The sequence below is a fragment of the Ammospiza caudacuta genome, chromosome 4 (genome assembly GCF_027887145.1).
Source record: "Ammospiza caudacuta isolate bAmmCau1 chromosome 4, bAmmCau1.pri, whole genome shotgun sequence".
Taxonomy (NCBI): domain Eukaryota; kingdom Metazoa; phylum Chordata; class Aves; order Passeriformes; family Passerellidae; genus Ammospiza; species Ammospiza caudacuta.
In genome coordinates, this window is record NC_080596.1 from 52149544 (window position 1) to 52170252 (window position 20709).

General features: G+C 37.7%; 1 protein-coding gene across 2 annotated transcripts in view; it reads left to right on the forward strand.

The window, feature by feature from the left end:
• CORIN (corin, serine peptidase) overlaps nt 1-20709 on the forward strand; it is a 119859-nt gene that overhangs the window by 21221 nt on the left and 77929 nt on the right. For both annotated transcript variants that reach the window (XM_058803488.1, XM_058803489.1), the window contains exons 3-4: nt 2027-2479; nt 19575-19785. In XM_058803488.1, coding sequence (XP_058659471.1) covers nt 2027-2479; nt 19575-19785 — 664 coding nt within the window. The remainder of the gene's footprint in view (nt 1-2026; nt 2480-19574; nt 19786-20709) is intronic.

A 20709-nucleotide genomic window follows, 5' to 3' on the forward strand; every position in this document is an offset into this window, starting at 1 on the left:
TGCTTAAATCATTTGCTGGTGGGAGATTTTTAGTTGTTTCTGTAAAGTACACACAGTAAATTCCTCCAAACCCCAATGACATATGAACATCTGCTGGTGGAAAACCAGAAACCCTAACATTTATATATATATGTATGTATAAAGTTCCCCTGGGTTTGTCCAGTAGAAGTTAGATATAAAGATTTACTCACAGTTAGTGACACTGGAGCCAAAACAATCCAGCCTGGATAAATGATGATATGATAAATCTCAAGTGGTAACTATTTAATTGAAACTCACTATATTTCAGAAATTTCACCAGTTTTTCTTGCTGTTTGCATTTGCTATAGTTAAAAGTTGCTCAGTAAAAAAGAAAATGATGTTGCTCCTTCTCAGCTATTCCAGTTCTCTTTTTTCCCTTACCTATAAAGCTTTCCAAGCCAAAGGCACTTAAGTTGGATTCTTCTGGCATTTTCTGTTACTTGTAGCTGTGATTAATAAGCATTTCTGCCTGCCCAGTCCTTGAATTTCGGACCAGTGAACTAATTTATTCTAGCAGCAGAGTGCACAGAGAAGTGAGAAGAGGAATTCAATAATGGGAATGGGCTCAGGACACCCTGTTGGGCTCTGTGTGGTGCCTGGAGCTGGGTTTGTCTGGGTACAGAGCCTCGGGCAGTGGGGGGTGAACAAGGCCTAACTGGGAGGTGATGGTGCAATCTGCCATTTTGGTAAATGCAATAACCAAAATGAAAATTAAGTCTGGGAGAGATGGTGCTGAGTGTTCTGTGGACTTAGGAGTCATGGAACCATAGAAAGATCATCTAATTCCAACCCCCCTGCCATCACCCCTTGGTGCAGATGAACCCATTTGGGGTTCATCTGCACCAAGCAGCTAATGAAGAGTCAAATGAATATGAAGAAAAGTTACTAAAATTATCAATTGTTGACCAGGTACTTGGTACATTTGGAAGACTTTATGTTTTGATGATTCCTTTAAATTTTTTTATGATCAAGTCTAGGTGCACTGTGTCTATTATGATTGTTAAGCTGTTTTACCTGCCAGTGGCAAAAATTACTTTTACTATTTACCAAAAATTTCTTATATTGTAATACAGAGTGGTGCTTCTCTTCTAGCATTACATATGACCATAACACATTTGGGTAAAGAATTTGAGATAATATCTGTTGCTTTTATTATAGATAAATAAGTTATGTGCTCTACACATGTTAAAGATGTCTTCTTTATTATTTGGATTACTAGGTTAAAGATCAGTTTTCTTACTATGTAGTTTAAATTCCCAGGGCTTGTGGGATAGATCTACTTACTGTTTGTGAATTATAATTACTTGCAACTATTCAACATATGCAACTAAGAAAAGTCTATTTTTGTCTATAATATAACAAATGATTGAAAAATAAAGCCAGCAAGTGACAGAATTTTAGACAATAACTGTATATTTAAAATCCAGTATCAGAGAGGAATGACAAATAACTCAGGGCCCCATATTTAGCAGTGGTGGTTGAAATACATAATCTTATACAGAGAAAACAGTATCTCTTCCCATTTTACAAATTACTGAATATGGAATATGTTGAAAATGTATTGATTCCCTTAAAGCTTCAGAATTGGATTTCTGAAGATGGTGGTACTATGAAAACAAGAGATGATGCAGTTTAAGAGGAGTAAAAAATAGCATTGTCCATCTTGTTAACATAATAATAGAATGAATGCATGTTGAAGCTTCTTGAAATTTCACTCCATAGTTTTAAACATGTAAGTATTTGGGTGACATACTATAAATACGATTAAAATAGTTTAAGCTCATGGAAGCATTTGTTTCTCTATTTATCCTACAGCAACCATGTTTTATGTGCTCCTGTCATTTTGTTGCCAAATAGAATTCTTAAATTTGTCTTTAATTTTAATTTTGATATTAAAATACTTTTAAAATCTGTATCAGTATTTAGTTAGTATTAACTTTCCAAAACAAATTGGTAACACTTTTCCAGGTGATGGTAATTTTGGTGGTTTTTTCCTTTATTTCAGGAGTGTTAGAAAAAACGTGCTTTTATTCAAATGGAAGTGAAGGCCTCACAGTTAATGGTGACTTTGAAATGTCTCCTGATCTTTTGCCAAATATGGTTGAAAATAGTTCCGAGACTGATCCCACAGTGGATCTCAGCACTCAGCCCTCTTCTTGGACCACCACGCCTTTATCCCACGTTGACCAAATGAACAAGAACTCAAATATATTTAGAGAGTCTTTCCAGGAAAATTCCTTTGATCCCCCAACTCAAGCCACAGTGCTCAGTCATCAACCTGCCTCTGAAGCTGCTTTGGCAGAGGGCTCTGAAGACAGCACCCAGCTCTTTGCCACTGCAGTGGAAATGACGTTATGGTCTACAGAGACTTCTTTTAACAGCACTGAGAGGATGACCACTCTGCCAATATTAAGTCCTACCCGTCCATCTGTGTCACAAAAAATGGATCAGAAAAAAAGTAAGTTTATATTTTATTTGGCTCTATGGTTCTGGCCAAAAAACTACAGAGTATACTATTGGCATGTTCCCCTATGTGTTTCTTTGAGGTCTAAGGAACGTGTGTCCCTTTCCATAATTAATTTTGTGTACATTTCATCTTGCAATCAACTGGTTTCTTATCAGAACATTTGTTCAACCTGTTAAGGAAGATGCTGTAAATTCTCTCAGTATGAAAACTTAAAATACATTCTTCAATTGGTGATAATCAGGCTTACCAAGCCTAGAAATGAGTTAGTGCACTTATTAAGTCTATAGATTGTATATTTTATTTCTTTAAAACTATGCATGTGGCAAGTACATTCTTGATCTTGGCATGTAATTGCAGTTACAATTTTTTGTGTCTTAATGGATAAATTCTCTAATTTGAAGCAGATTTTTTTGTGTAGCAATGAAGTTCCATTGGCATTTTTGAGAGAGAGTAACAACAATTAACTGGGATCAGTACTTTTTTTTTTTTTTACTATGAAGGTAGGTGCATTTTATTAATGTCATAGTAAATGTTATTGATTCATCATGTTCGTGGTAGTGAAGAATTCCCTGATACTGCTTTGCTAATTGCTGAAACAAAAGGGTACCATATTGAAGTGAATCCATTTCTCTGGAGCTGGTTGCCATTCCTTTTTTCTTAATCCCACCAGAGCACAGAGCAAAGCTTATTCATAAGGTCATAGAGAAAATGTAATGTAAATCAATGATTTATCAGTATTTTTTCTCTCCCCTAGACTATAGTGACTTCATAAGCCATCTGAATGGTGCAGGCTTTTTGCAGGTTCTATTTGCTAAGTGATTTTTCTTAGGTAGATTTTTCTCTTTTTCTCTCCCTGCGCCCCAAACTCAGAATAAATGTATATAAATGGACACTTGAATCCTATTAGTGGTTAATTTATTTCTTCTTTTGGCAACTCGGCAAATTATCACTGTGCCAAGGAACAGCAAGAAAGCATAATGTACTACACTACAAATATTTTCATAATCATGTTTGAAATATATCCAGGAAATATAGATGAAACAGTGTAAAGCTCTTTTGTCTTTTCTTACTATGTTGGAATAAACTCTTTTGAGATGCATATAACATGTATATGTAATATGCACATGTGTATGGCACATGATATTTTCCCCTACTACCGTGGTAATGCAGGGACAGCACTACAGTGACTCAGGACAGCCTTAGGTTTGAATTTCTGATCTTTTTGGTATTATACAGAGAGGCACTTCTAGCACTTTCCAAGTATGTGTTCTATTCTGGTAAGTGCAGATCATTCCAACAGCAGTATGACTGCGTGTATATTCAGCAGGCGTGACTACTTGGAATTCTATTGTGGCGTAGTATTTTCTGCATAAAGAGAAAAGGACAGAAAGTTTTCAAAGTCAAATTTGATACACTACAGATTTCTTAAAAAAACCCCAACACAACAACAAAAAAATCCCATTCCAAACTGTGGTAACAAAAACCAAAACCCAGAGATAGTACATTACTAATCAATAACCTTGCACTCTTTGATTCCACTTTCAAGTGTTTTTCTTATCTATATTCATGGGGACATTGTCTTAATTCTGTGTGTAGATTAAAAAAAAATAAATTAAATATTCAGAAGAATTTGATCTCATAATAACTGTGTGTTCCCATGGCTCTCCAAGGCATGGACAACTAGAAAGCAGGGGCTTTCTAGCACTGTCTTCTACTCACTTCCTTTCTTGTTTTTTTTTCTTAATTTGCCTTTGCAAATAAACTCCGTATACTTCATCTTTAGTCTCTTTGATCTTTTTTGTCAAATAAGCTTTCTTCATGGAGAGATCCCTAAGGTAACATAGGACATGGTCTGATGTTCACAGGAAGTTCTTTAGTATTCTGATGTGGAGGACTGAGATATAAATGAATTTTGGTGCAGTGAAACTGGAATATTCTGTTGGAGTAAAAGTTTTTTTTTTTGGGACAAGTAAAACTTAAAGACCACATCAGATTAGTGGTAGCAGATCAAATGTTTCTCTTTCTTAGTGTCTGAATCCAGCTGTGAGCATTATCACATGCCTGAAGAAGAATAAGCTAGGGCTGGCCTGCTGAGACCCTTGAACGCTATGTGGTAGCAGATTCCAGTGATATGCAGTGAGTCCTGGTGAGCGCTCGTTTGTCCTCCCATGAATTGACGTAATCACTTTTGAACCCATGTGAAACGGAGGTTTGAGTTTTTTAAGCGTATCTTGTAAGGAAATTAACCTCTAAATGTGTGTCAGACTGATGCTTCATCATCATCAGGGCACACCAGCAGATCATCTATCTGTACAAGTTTCATCTGGTTCAAATGTGGAGAGGTGAATGCATTTCTGTTCATTTAGTAAGCATGTGTAACTTGGACTTTATGCTCGTTTTATTGCAGTACAATGAAAGATAAATGATATGTCATATGACATAGAGACTGCCAGTTCAATGCCAACCAGACAAAATTCTGTGAACACGTTTGGACTGGCATTCATATGTGGCTGTTAAGTTTTTGGTCGGTATTCCTAGTGCTGGATTTGCTTTACTGGTGGACCAGAGCTTCAGTAAAAGACATTAATAAGAGAAATTATAAATATTGTGACCATATGGTATTCAGTAAAGTCTTGAAACTAACATAAGTAAGACATTGCTGAGTTGCTAACTGGAGGGGAGTTAAATTTGGCACAAATGACATCAGTGATTTAAGAAGGCCTTTAAAGAAGAAGGAAGTACTTTGGCAGAAATTCTGGCAAAGAATGGATTAGTGGGTAAATAGGAATGAATGATACAATGCCTCACAAATTTATTAGAAAGTTCTTTGAAGGCGACAGTGAAAATGCTGGCTAATAAAACATACTTGGCTTTTCAAAATGCTGTTAACAAGAGTCTTCACCAAGAAATCTTACCTCTTGTCACAGACTATGCATTTGTTAGAAGACAGAAGGAGAACTAAGAATGAATGGCTAGGCTCCAGAGTGAAGAAGGTTGCTGGTGGAATCTTACAGACAGTGTTTTCTGATCAGGGAAAACAGAAAATAGTAAAGTTATAACATTTCTGATAATACAGATTGAGCTCCCTAAAATGAATAGCTGGGAATCACATAAAGGTTTCATAGTGGAAACAGTGGCTGATGAAATGTTTAAATGACTGTGCCAGTAGATACGAAAAAATGCTGGACGGTGGGAAACAATGCAAACTCTATCAAATACAATGCTGGACTTTAAGCTAGTGTTGCCACCAAAATGGGGACCTGATGGTTTGCTGCAGTCACCATTCTGTCTCCATGAGAATCCTCATCATGATGTCTACCAAGAACAAAAAAGAAATTCCTGCCACTCTGTGTAACTTAAGAAAGATAACAGTTGAATTGGAAAAGGCAAATAGCAGGCAATCGGACCAGTAGAGACATGGAAAGACTTAGTTGTGGGGAGGCACTAAATAGAAGGAAGACACTGTTTCCTTCTGGAAGACAGCTGGCTTGTTAGTAAGTCATTGTGATGAATAGTCAGACCATTTTGAGTGTCTAGGTGAAATAGAACCGTTACTCAAGTGTTTTTCATTATATGAGGAGTTGCCTTTTTTTTTTTTTTTTTCTTTTTTTTTCCTATCAGGCAGTAAGCTAAAAAAAGAGACCTCATGGACTTACTGCCACGGGATGATGGGAAAACCAGAAAGTATGGAAATGCTTGGAGAAACTTTGTGAGGGGTTGGTCTGTTGGGGCTCGTAGAAACAATAGTCCATTGGAAACTTCTGACTTCTGAAGGTTCAAGATTTTTTGTTGCCAGAAGTTGTTGTTATAGTCCTAGGTGGTTGTTCCTTATATTTGCCCAATATTACTATAATTTTTCTTGAATACATAATAGTGACCCTTACCAAAGGTCAGCTTCTGAGTTAAATGTATCCTGTGTTACCTCTCTGTTGGGAAGCAAGTGAAGAAATATGTTTTTCCTATTGAGGTATTTGAGTTTGTGTGACTTTGTACCTAAATGTTTTCTGGAGGCATGGACCATGGTCCCAAGTCATGAGGACGGCTCACTGGAGAGTTTTCTGATAGCAAAACCATCAGGATGGGAGTCAGGTGAATCAATAGGTTCTGTAGTGTTTATTCATAGAGTTTAGAAGTATATGTAGTAATATTCTACTCATCTGTCAATCAATGCTTAAAAGAAAAAAGACCACATTTTAAATAGTAACTATTAAAAAGAATAAAACAAGGTTCCCCAAGGAAATATTAATACAATATATTGCTACTTTTTCTCTTTGAAATAAAAGCAGACTGCACTGAGGCAGTAAAGCGGGAGACTCGATTCAGATGAAGCATGACTCCCTGTTTTGTAACACTGATGACTGGGGAGATAGAAGTAGAGAGAGCGAGGGCCGACCTTCTTCGTAGAAAAACATCCTGTAGATGAATGGAATATACACTGGGACAGGAGGTATTAGTGTCTGATTTTTTTTGTTCCATTCACTGGTGTATTTGCATATGTATATTCAATACTGCTTTTTCTTTGTGCCAAGTCTCCCGTAGATCTCCCCTAGCAGACAGTCTCGTAGCACCTCTGCCATTTCACAGAAGCAATTTCAGTGGAGAGCTATACCGGTGGCCAGATCCTAACGTGAAAAGTAACAGGGCCAAGTTTGATCCTCAGCCATGCCCATCCATGGGGGCATCCCCGCGGCCCGGCCGTCGGTGAGCGGCGCTGAGGGCCGGACGCGCCCCTCAGCACGGCCCGGCCGCCGCTTGGGGCCCGGCCGCGCTCCTGCCCCGCGCCGCCGCCGCCAGAGGGCGCCGCGAACGCGAGTCCCTCGCGGCCGGAGCCGGGCAGGAGCGGGGCAGGAGTGGGAGAGGAGCGGGCCTGGAACGGGACAGGAGTGGGAGAGGAGCGGGGCAGGAACGGAGCTGGAGAAGGGCCTGGAACGGGGCAGGAGTGCGACTGGAGCGGGGCTGTAGAGGGGCAGGATCGGGGCAGCGGGCGCTCCCGGCGAGCGAAACACGGTCACTTGCCCTAGTGCGGAGGAGGGTGAACGCCCTCCGAGCCCTAAACGATTGCTTTAAGGAATAAAGTGGAAAAGTGTTCTCGTAAAAGCGAGTCCCTGTCTCAAAAGTTTCAGAAAGCGCAGGAGTTTCAAAAAGCACAGGATTTATGTTTGCTTGCTTGCATCCAAGGAATCTTGGGTCTTTTCACCTTTCTAATGCATCTTTCTTTGCAGTCCTCCACTCAGCCTTGATGTTACCCTAATTCTTTTATCACTCAACTATGTTCAATTTATAAATTAAATAAATCTCTTTGTCACTACACAGCGTTTCTTATTATGTATTTGGGTTTCTGCCACTATTAGAATTCTACTACAAAGAATTTTGTGTTCTCCCAGAGCTGCTACAGAGGGTCTAGCTCACCTTTCTGTTTGGTAGGAAGAAGCAATATGAAAACCAGGATGGGGATAGCTGGACATAATTTGTCATGAGTAGGGCAGAAACAAGAAATTCCATGTCTCTGTATCTCAACCTTATGCTGCTCATACTAAAGACATTTTTCCTGCTGAAGCTAAGGTATTCAGTAACTGCATCCCAAGTCAGTCCAAAAGTTTGAGTCTCCCTAATCCCCAATATTTCCAGCAGTGATCTAATAAACCATTTTGTCTTTTAGCTCAATTTTTGTTTAATTACTCATACAAGTTGGAGTAGACTCAGTTGTGTAAGGAGTAACAGCAGCACTGGGCCCATGGTAGATTTTTAGGGTATTCTTGTCCTCAAAAATAAAAAAGAATTCAAGATGTTGTTAAAACATTATTTTCTCTTGAATGGGAAATGGTTTTGGCTTTTCAGATTGGCACAGAATAACATAAGCAGTGTACTAATTATAAGGGCAGGAATTTAGCCACTCAGATGTATCTTTGCCATGCAAATGCAAGCATAATTAGACTAATACGGTAACCATTAATTTTGTTGATGCTTGAGTCCATGCTTGAGAGTGTTTTCTCTTCCAGCAGTACAGTCTGTTTCATTACCTCACTTATACCAAAATTTTCCCTCAAAATTAAAGACAGTGAAAAAAGCTGCCTTAACATTTGGCAATACAATTCTCATTTAAAATTTTTTTTCACTAGTCAAAAGAATCAAAATTCTGATTTTCTTCCCTTGAAGAAATTTGAAATTGTATTTGCATTTCACAGGGCAAAATTAGTAAGCTGAGAGAAACGTGGATTTTCACAAAATTCATTATCGAGAACCTGGTTTTCATCAGTTTTACCATTGTTGTTTTTTATGAGTACATGAGCATAGCTTGAAAAGGAAACTGAAGTTTCTTACGTGTGAAATATATTAGCTGAAATCCAAAGGATTCTTAAAAGCCATTATTTAATATATGGAACAATTTTTCATTATCATTTATACTTATAAGGGAAAAAAGGCTTGCTAGCTTTTATTACCTGGTGTGTTACTGTTGTCAGGTAACTGCAAGTTTGCCAAAAATTTCAGATGCTTGTATGAAAATTGTAATGATATTGTTAACATTGTCATACATTACCTCTAGCTAAGCTTGTGATTTCAATTCTCTTTAATAAATTTGTGGCTCATTAATGCAGTTCTTCTGTTTGTAGTTCATCTCTTGAAATTCAGTCTGATGAAGCAATGTTCCATGTAAGATATCTAATAGACTTCAAATATTTGTTAGGATTAATATTGCAGTTAGTTCTGTGAATAACTAACACACCCTCCTTGAAGTTCCATGTATCTTTACTCTTTGGTCTTTCAGTGGTTTCATTTAGAGTGAGAGATTCCCACTTCTGCTCAGCTTTGGAAATAAAATCAGCTTTGTTTGAGTTTAAATGACGTGCTTCTGGCGTTCTGGATGTGTGTTCCTTTAAAACTTGAAAGAATGGAAGACTTTTAGCTTTATGCCTGTTTTGCATTCATCATGGCTTTTTATACTTTGTTGTTTGCATGTCAAACAGATGTTTGTTGTCAGACTGAATCATGAATTGACCAAGAGGCTAAGCAAAACTTCACATGCTTAGTGAAACTTTCAAGGATGGTAACAATGAAGCAAGGCATATCTGAAGATGATTGTTTGAGAGTTGCAGGCACTGGCTTTTGTTTCAGACCCATCAGGTTATATGAAACCATTTAAAAGGTATTTGTGTGGCTATTTCAACAAAAAGATGATGTTAATATATTTTTTCTGTTCTACATTGTGATTGATGACTTTGTTTCCAAAGGTACACCTTACATCTGGTAGCAGTATGTGATTTTATGATTGATTGAATCCTTTTCCTTGGGTGTTTCCGAGACTCAAAGTCAGGGATGACAGTGTGCTGGCAGCAACCTCACTTGGAGCAGAAAGTTAGGTGGATACTTCCAAAGGACTCTTTCTACCAATAGTTCTGTGATTCTAGGGTATAAAAAAATTGGGAGTAGAACATGAACATTTTGATATTTAAGATAATCCTAATTTTCATGGGGAAATTTGTCGTTTCTCTCCAGCTGAAACAGGCAATTAAACAATGAGCTATAAGAGAGAGCATTGAGGGAAGCTATTGATATTTATTAGTGGATTTATTTGAAAGAACAAAATAGACTTTCCATTCTGCAAAAAGCAGTTGAAGTACAAGGATTTAAAAATCTCAGTTTGCACAAGCAACTTGCAGGCATCCTGTTCCAAAGATTTAAATACAACCTGAACTGACATAAAGCTGGAAGAAACTTAATCACATTAAGCTCTTAAACATTTTCCTTTTGCACACTAAAAAAAAGGGTTGTTTTTGACCTCTAATTGTTCAGGCTGAGAAAGTTTTTTAGAATTCTTCTTTGTTCACACAGCAAAAACTGGAACATTAAAGAATAACTGCATTAATGTAGCCAGGTAGGGTTATCTGCAAACAGAAGCATTATGACTGTAGTGGTAGAAAAGGAATTAGACCTTCACTGAATATTTTAAAAATGCAATGCTTAAAAGAAACTTCCAGTGTTATAAACAGGAGAGTCAGTAGCAGTTGTTTAAAGAAATGGCCAGGAAACTTGTATCTCATGTCCTGCAACACATATTTTGCAAAATGGGCTATCAGATTGAGAAGATCTAGACTGCAGTATTTCTGGCTAACACAATCAATCTTAGAGACAATGACAATGCTATAACAAAACAAACACATACTTTCCTCTGAAAAATATAGTTGTGAGAATTTCCCATAGGGAAAACAATTAATTTATTAGACTGATCAGTCTTAGTTTTCCAGGGCTTTGAAGATCGGCACCCAGATCTAAATCCTCCCCAGTGAATTTCCACATGGGAAGCTGCAGGTTGCAAAGCATATTTTGTGTGTACTTGCAGTGTCTTTCTTTTCAAGTGTGAGGTGCTGTATTGTGCTCTTAGGTTCTAGACAGATTTTGCAGGGAGGGGTTTGCTGTGTTAGTTTTATCTGAAACTGAGGTTGGTGTAATTATCACTGTGAGATGTACTGGAAAAAAGGCACCTAATTTCTTATTAAATAGATCTGAAGAGTGGCCATCCTAGAAAGGTAATTAACCAGAAAGAGCTGGACAGCTCAGACACAGCTTATTTTTGTGCTGACCTATTCATAACCTAAACTATTTTAAGTCTTTTAGAAAAGCACTGTGGGCTTTTTTGTTTTGAACATAACAGTATTGGTACATAATTAAAAGTTGTCAATCAAACTAGCATTCATTTTCACTTATTGAAAACATGTTAGAAAAACCCACAAAAAAACCCAACCAAAACCATCTGGATGCCTGCCTGGTTCCAATGGAGGCTACAATTTTTTATCCCCCTTTTTTTAAAAAAGCCCTATCAAGAGGGGTAAAGTCATGCACATATTTCAGAAGAATAGCAAAATCCTGTCCAACTTAATGTACCATGGAAAGTAGCCTGTAATGATAAATCTAAGTGTAAAATTAATTTCAATATGTGCCTTTTGTTTAATGGCAGGCTCTTAGAAATATGTCTCAAATTTCACTAAAGAATTCTGTAATTAGGAGATGACTAATCAAAATACCAGATCTGGAACACAGGCTTGCAGGGGGGTAAATATTCAGCCTCAGCCTTGGGTTTTGAGTTTACCTGTTCTCAGCTGTGCCTGCCCAAGGGATTAAAAAGTATGTGCTTCAGCCTAGAAGAGCAGCATCTGGAAGTAACTTGCTGACAAAAGTGGGGCTCCAAAAAATGAAGTGACTTGATGAAGTGTCCAGCCTTGTGCAATATTCTTTGGTCAAGAGAATAACTGAGTTAGAATTTAAGACTTGCTCTGAGCAAGAAGTGTCTGAGGCAGACTGGGTGTGGTGTTCCACTCTAAAGCAGCTGGTACAGATTGCTTTAAAAGAATAATTATGACAACACTTCACCTCTGATCTAAAATAAGAGTTGTATTTCCCTCATGGGTAATCCACTCCCTACCTGGGAGATAATGAATTGTTTTTCTCTCCACTGCAGGTGGTCAGTAGCCTTACCACCTCTCCCTTTGCTACCTTGTGGAGCACAAGGGGGAGTTGACGATCTCTAATTCCTTTCAAATTGTATAATTCATTAGCTGAATGAAATTAAATGCAGACCAGTTCTCAGCTACTCCTGGTGCCTGACTTGTGTTTCAGATCCATGACTGGGATTTGCTATTCTGTGGTTTGTTTTCCTTTTCCCCACATAAACTATTATGAGTCAGACGGGCTTCGTTTAAAAGTTGGTGATACTGACAAAGTGTCCCCATTCCCTTTGCTCTGAACCATACAGTGCTGCATGCTTTTATGGCATTTGTTTGCTCAGTGAGCTGACTCAGCCCTAACCCTGGCTAAGTTAGCTCTTGGGTGGTTTGGCACAGAAATCGTTTCAAAGGAAATGGCAAGCACACATGGTTGAAAGGAAGCAGTATGGTACCATTGCATCAGTTCAGTTGTCTTGTGAAATGGTTTTCTGGTTGTGTCAGTTGACTTTAGAAAAGTCATGGCCTTCTGTTGGAGACTTACTCGAGAAGTACCTCGCTTCTCTCTTTAGGCTACCATCACTGTTATTGAGCCATCAGGAGAAAGGAGTTTGTCAAATATCTACGCACATGTAAATGTAAGCAACTTACTACTGCTTATATTCAGATTATGTCTTTGTGCTATAATAAGGCTGTATAAATGCACTCCTCTTAAGCCTTTCTTTAGGGACTAAGACATTACACATTTCATGTGTAAATTGCTTCTGATAATTTCCCAAAGAATCATTTATGCCTAATATCATTTATTATCACTTAAAATAAAAGCTATTAGTGCTTTTATGTAAGTGCTTCTTAATAATCCATGTTTCCATTTTGCAGTATACTGTAGAGGATCTCTGTTCCAGTAAATGAGAAATGTTTTTTTTTTTACAGCTAGAATAGGGGCTTCTTTTACATTGTTTTCCATCCCTTCAGCATTTTTACATTTTGGTAATGGTGATATTGCTGTTTGCACACACTTCTGCTTTTGTATTATCTACAGACACAGTATTTACCAAAGGTTAATTGGCTGTGGTAGCCCTCTTGAATGAGAAATACTGGTCAACCCCACAATTTTGTTCTTGTCAAGAGAGGCTATTAGAAATGGGGACCTTGCTGTTGGCAGTTGTTTATAATATTGTGCTTTTACACCAGAGTATGGAGTTAATTTGTCTTTTCCTTCACTTTGTCAATGCTTAATGGATGCTTTTAGGTATTTCCACGGTACAACTAAATAGTTTGTCAGTTGCAAAGGAAACAAGAAGTATCATGGAATGGTGATTCTGTCACCAGTGGGTTTGTTGTTCTGTGTGGATGTTACAAATTTAGGTAGTGATAAAGCATCCCCTTACTGTTTTAGTGGATTTTTTAAACAGAGAGCAGGTATAAATGGGAAACAGCAACAAAGAAAACACTGGTCTCTTGATTTCTTTTGGCAAATAACTGTGTGGTAGTGGTTGGCATCAGTTTAGAGAAAGATAGCTGTTGAATAATTTACTTTTCACTGAGTCGCCATCTTTAAAAATTAGAGATTAATTTTAATCTTGAAACTACAGCTTTTTATGCTATTTTTAGAAGGTGAATATACAATAAGGAATGATTTAGTTCTCTCAGAGGACCTGTGCTTTAGTTGTAAGATAATGAAACATGTTGCCTGATATACATCAGTAAGGAAACCTTAAGAAATAAATGCTTTTGAACAATGTGATTTGTATTTTATAAGCTTCTTACTGACTAGAACTTCATTATTGAAATTACTCCTATGAAATTATCATTCAATAGTTATTTAATATAATTGCAGAAATGCATCGTGTCTATTATTCTAGAAGAAGTTTTGAACTAATCAGAGCAGTTGGCATGTATTTTGTACATGATGTTTCTTTTTAAGCCTCAGTATGAGTGGAATTTTAAAATACTGTTTTGATTTTGTGCAAATGTACCTGAATAAATACAGAAGGACTATGTGCAATTGAAGAGAATCCTAGCAGGAGCCACAGATCAGGGGTTCAGCTCTTCTTCATTCATTGTGTTTACTTCAATTTCTTTCACTCCGCTTTCCTTGTCATGAAGAATTTGGAACCTTCTTCATTTACAGATGTCTCTTTAGCAAATTTTTATTTTTCTAGTGTTATGGCGACAGTGTGTCTTGGTTCACATTAAATCTCAAGGAGCTACAGATGTCAAGAGAGTGATATCTTTAAAAAGGGAAGGCAACTATTTAGAACAACACTTGAGCATATGCTAACTTCATTCCTATTCAGACAGCACTTCAGCACATGCTTAAAAGATGCTCTAAGTAGAGAAGCTGTCTAGCCTCAAGATTAAAATTCAAAATAAGCTGAAGTATAGCTTTTAAAAAGTCATTTGGCATGTACCTTCCCTGTTGATTTGAATAGGGTCTGCTGGTGCTCTGAAATTATGAAAAAAATTGTCCATATAGTCTATGGCTAACTTTTATCCCTAGATGTGAGGATCTAAAGAGTTTTAAGCAGTTTATTCCATCACAATCTTGAGAACAGTGCTAAACTTAAGAATTCCCTTAATGACCCATGGTCTGACAGAGAGGTTCTGCAATTTTTCACAAATGTCTCCCTTCTGATTCGAGGCATCCAAGTAATGCTTACTAAAATAGTGCACTTCTAATGAGATAGATGCCTTCAGAGCTACATGTCTCATTTTGGATATACAATGAAAGATGTTAGATCTTGGTATGGCAGTCTCAAATATTCAGTTAGTGATACAAAATGTATAGGAAAATAAAGTTAGGAACAGTCTTTGTAATGCTTTCGTTAGTATCTGCAATTTTAACTGCATGTAAAACACGTGTGATTCATTTAGATAGACTGAATTTTGGTAGGATGACAAGGCAGTCTGATGAAAACAAGTGTTTAATTTTTTATTTAGATAAAGGTACATTTGCAGTATTTGTGTTCTAAGTGTTTCCGCATTCCATGAGGGAAAAAAAAAAAGAAACAGAGGCTCAAGGGACATAAAAGTGTATTGGTTCTTTGGAATGAAGACATTGGTCCAAAAAATGCACCCCAGTCACTATAGATTGAAATAGGCTGAAATTATATGTATCTAAATAGCTTACACCCTTGTAAGTGTTTTTAAAATTCTTATGTAAATAATTTTCAAAAATCTTACCTAGACCATAAACCATTAAGTGCAGAAAAGTTGGATGAAATCCAAGTAGCAGAAAATAACAAAGCATCACAAGCAAGGTGGGATGTGTTGAAGAGTAAATTGCAGTCATGATTGAAAAGGTAATATGCACTTGTTATATGTCATAATTGTTGGATCATTTCTGAGATCTTGGGTGGAGGAGAAAGTATACAAATAGGGATATAAAAGGTCTATCTGAAAATAAGAGCTGCATTAACAATACAAGGTTGTAGAAATTATAGGATGAAGCTGATATTGCAATACAGAAAGTGAAGAGAAGGTAAAGATAAAATACAAAAGGAAATATAATCACACAGGAGGTTATGTTCTATAAACAGTAATTTCCACTGTGTCCAGAATAAGAGAGACTCGGGATGGGGGAGACTGCAGGGGTCTCCAATAGATGGGAAGAATCATTCAGGCACTGAAGAGCTGAAATTGTCAAAGAAATGAAATGCTTTCATTATCTCACTATTTATGATGGCAAATTCAGGACAGATGGCTAAAGGATAAGCATTTTTAGGAGTCTTGAAGGGGAAATACTAAAGGAAAGCAGAAAAAAAAATAAAAAAAAAAAAACAAAAGAAGGATCTTTAACTATCTGATTTAAAAACAAAGCCAAGTGAACTGGATCCAAACTGAAAGTATAAAGAAAATTGTGACTGACTTACATTGACTGGTATATTTTGAGTAGGATGGCAAAACTCTCTGTGATGTTTCCTTATTGACTTTTAACCATGACTCAAACCATGTCCTGACACCAACAGCTGCAGATTAACCAACAGAGTGCTTGTTAGAGGGATTGAGAGTTTTAGACTGGAGGAAATAGTAAAAATTATACAGAGATGTTGATCAGGCTTGAAAAAAATTGAAATCTAGATTTTTTTAAGCTATTTCCTTCCACAGTTTAATTTTGTTTTTCTGTCCATGTAAAGTTTTCCTTTGATTTATATTCTTATATAGTCAATATAGTCTGACACTGAGACTCATGAGAACTTTAACCTGTAGTGGGAATTATCCAAATGACCTAAATCTGTTACTCCATCTTTGATGTGTCCCTGTCCTTGCTTCTGTCTAGCCTTCCATACAGAAAGGTGACCTATAATTTCCCTTTCTCTCCCCACATCACTGAATTTTTTCCACATGACTCTGAGGTCTCTATTTAAGTTATGCTTGGTTGGCATGGAGTTTATCTTCCCTGCCATGGTCACCTCCATGCAGTGAGAAGCACCTAAAAATTATCCAAATATGACATGGCAAAGTGGGATCTAGGCCAGCTAAGTATTTAAAGAGACAATACAGCAATGCATTAAATGAAACTAACTTTGTAGAATTGTTTCAATTCTCAATTGTCTCTCAAAAAGTGTTCTCGATTATATGTTCATGCTACTTGAATTTGGAAAGAAAGGACATTTTCTATTAGGCTGTGGTGGATTTCTCTTTATGGGCTGCCAGATATCCACCCCGTTTCTCTCTTACTCCGTCCCCTCCACAGGACAGTGGGAGGCAGGAAACGATGAAAAATATCTTAGGTTGAGTGAAAGGCAGAGAGATCACTTATGGATTGCTATCAGGTGCAAAACAGACCCAGGAAAATTATTTGAAAGACTGCCAATTAAAACCGGAACTGAATAGTGACAAAAAATATAAGAACTAAAACACTTTCCCTCATCCTGCCCTTCTTTCACAGGCTTTGTTTCACTCCTTCATTTCCACCTCCTCTACCTCCTGCCTGCTGTGAGTGGCACAGGAGGATGAGGAATGGGGTTGTGATCAGTCCCTAAGACTTCCACTCTGCTGCTTCTTCCTTCTCTCAGTTTTCCCTGCTTCACTGCTGGATCTCCTCATGGTCTGCAGTCCTTCCAGAGCAGATCTGGTGTGGGCCCTCTGGATGGGTTGCAGTTCCTCAGGATAAGCCTTCTTCACAGGCTGCAGTTCCTTCAGGGCATGGCCACCTGCTCTGGCACAGAGCCCTCCACAAGCTGCAGAGTGGAAAACTGCTCCATCCCAGCTCCCTTCCATGAGCTGCAGAGGAAATTCCTGCTGTGGTACCTGAAGAGCCTTTCCCCTTTCTTCTCTCAGCTCAGTGTTACAGGATTCTTTCTCACACTTCCATTTTCCTCACTCAGTCCCAGTGCAGAATTTGGCTCTCCCAGCAGTGCTGCCCTCACAGCTGTGTCCTGTGGTTACCTGCTGGGTGCCAGGTGCAGCTGTCCATGTCTGCCATGGGGCAGCTCTGGTCTCTGGCCACAGAGTCCAGCCTGTGAACCCCCATTGCCACCTACACCTGGTACTGAGAAAGCTGATAAAAACAGGCAGATTTTGCACTAAACTGTGTAAGAGGAAGCAAAATCCAGAGAAATAAAGTGAGTAAAGTGAGAGAAATTGTATCTAAATTTTATTTTAATTGTAAATAAAATAAATTCTGGAGGAAATTCCCACCATTTCAACTGGTAGGAAGAGCACTATTTGGGTACTCTTTGGACTCTTGGAAAAATACACTTAAGTTCAGGATAACAGATCTCAAGAAATTTAAGAAACTAATTCTATGGTAGTAGACTATTAAAATCAAATCATTAGGAGTGTCATACTCAAAAATTTTAACACTACAAGAAAAACAAGGTCTGAAGAAAGGGATAGTTTTTATTACAACACCTGATATATAATGAAGTACTATTAGCATTTCTGTCAAAGGCAAATTTAGCCAATAAATGGTAATGGTTTACAAGGATCTTGTGGCCTTGATGGTTACTGCAATGGTTAAAACATATCACATCACCCTCCAGCCACAAGATTTCACTGTACTAACTCTTGTTTTGTCTTTCTGCAGTTCTGATCTTAACCTCTAGTTTCTGTCACTGCACTGCCCCACCCCTTCTCCTCTCTTGGAAAAAAAATTTTTTTTGCCAAAAAGCCGGTCAATCAAATTATTTGATCCAAGTGAAATAGTTGTTTTTCTCCTCTTCCTCTTCTTTCACCTTGTGCCCACCAAAAAACAACATTGTGGTGCAAGAGAAGAGAGAAAAGGCAGGCAGGCTGATATGTAGAGCTAGTTCATTGCATGGCCTCATAGATCTGGAAGCAGCAATCCCTTCTGGGTGAGGAACTATGGCCTTATGATCATTACAGGCATGGCTCAGTTTTTTAAAACTAAAAAGAGTGATTAAGCTTAGCTGCAGTTCTAGTTGCTTTTTTGGGGGGCTATGATGAACTTTGTCTTTTGGGAGAGAAGGTACGTGGTTATTTCCAGTCAGCTCAGCCTGCTAGTTCAATGTATTTTGTGCAGATGCAGGCTGTAGGAACAATTTGAAGAGGAAAATGGGAAAGGGAAAATGTGTGGTTTAAATTAGTTTCAGCAGGACTGAACATAAAACTGTACACTTGCACTGCAATTGTTGGAGTAGAAAAAAGCACTTTTTAACCAGTTCAATCCATTTGGCAATTGCTGGTGATAAACAGAAAACTCTTAATTCAGATGAATGTCAGAAATGACCCATATAACTAGGGACCATGCTGTTCTGATCAACAGTGTTTTCACATGCTGTTATTCCCATTCACTGCTCTTCTTACCTTCCTGTAGGTATTGCCAAAACTAGTTTATAATCCCCATAATTGCAGCCTTACAGTGCATGAAAGGATCCTATAAGAATGATGGATAGAGACTATTTATATTTTTCTCTGTGTGATCATTCTGTTTCAAGGACAGGTCCTGGATTTATTATCTTCTTTCTTTTAAAAATTATATAATTGCCACAAAATTCCTTCTTCTTATCAATGAATTTTGAATTCATTGCTCTGCTGTCCAGCCAGTGAGTACCACAAAAGGATCAGATAGCTCCAAGGAACTGCGCCCTTCTCTGTCAGGACTGCATAAATTTTAAAAAGGTCTGAAGCAGTCCATGCATGTGTTCTCAGCAAAAAATGTCAGTACTTTACTTCTTGCCACATGCTGTGGCAGGGACTGTCTTGCAGTTGTGCCTCAGGAGATGCCTGATGATCCCATGAATAATTTTGATGAAATTTCACTTGATAAAATTTCTACTTATCAAAGTAGAATGGTAGTGAAAAGAGAAGCTTTATGCTAATGCTAAAGGCAGAGCAGCTTCAGAACCCATTTTTTTCTGTGTGACTTCTATTCTCAGCTTCCATTGAATTTTATTGTATCCAGGCTGTGTCAGAAAGAAATTTGTTTTATTTCTATTCCAGTTTTGTAATAAGTTTGAGGATTGTAGAAATAGCTAAAAGCTTATTTGGTTTTCTAAGCTAAGCTTCTCTGGTGTATTTTTTTTCTTATTTTTTGACTGTATTATAATAGCATTATGGAATGTAATCTTACCTGTGAGATACCAGCATTGTTTATATATTATATATACTAACTGTTCAGTTCAATACGTGCTCTTCAGTGGTCATACTGTTGTTCTGAATATACTGTTTTGATATCACAGGTGCCTGCAGAAATATCACCAACAGCCAGTGCCAAATGCTGCCATATAACTACACCACTGTCACTTCAGTTCTCTCCATTGTCAAGAGTATTGAAATGGAAAAGTTCCTGAAGTTCTTCAGTTACCTCAATCGTCTCAACTGCTATCAGCACATCATGCTGTTCGGCTGCAGCCTCGCTCTTCCTGAATGCATCAGTGATGGTGATGACAGGTATTTGGGAATGAAAATCCATCAGTGGCTAGAGCCAGTCGCGGTAAAATACTCTCTGTCTAATCAGACAAGGGGAGATCCAAACTAAGCCTATGACCTCACTGCAAAATTCCTGTCTGTCAAAGCTATTGACAACATTTTTGCCATGATAAGCCAACTGTAATAGAGCTCTTTTAGAAAAATGTTGTCACTGTGTAAACTAAAATTGTGATATTGGGGCAATCAGGCTTATTTTCCTAAAGAAGCCTGTCCAGAGTTCTTCTGCCTAATTTCTCCAATCTGGCTGTGCCAGAATGGAATGTTTTGTAACAATAATGCCTTGTATATGTATAGTGTTGTCATAGATTGGGCTGGCTGTTTGTTAAACTTTAAATTTGTTCAGTCATTTCCTTCAGCAAAGTTAATATTTTAAATAAATTTTGGGTATTAAATTAGCAGGATATGTTCAGGGTGACAAACTATTCTGGAAGTTTAATGAGTGTATGTTTTTCTGCATTTACATAATTTCATAACATTAGTATAATGTGCATGCAGTTTTAAATTGAGTTTGATTTGAAATAGGATCAGTACGTTTAGCAGAGCTGAAATCAAACATGACACAAAAAGGGGAAAAGGAATATTTTTTAAATATATGTACACGATCTTTGATGTTTCTGGAGGGTGAAAGAGGATAGATTTCTTTCTCCTTGTTTTCATTTTTTTTTTCCAGTTCCTCCACTGTGAAATTTAGTGGAAGAGAATGTGACAATTGAGTGTTTCAATGTGTTTCAAACAACATAACAAGCCCAGGAAGTTGACAGCTCTGCAGTTTAGAAGGAGTAGGATACTTATGAAAGTTCTGTGAGAACTGGTCAAAAATTCAGTTGCCAATAAAAGGTACTATCTCACCCCAGGCAATATGTGCCTGAAGTGCATCACAATGAT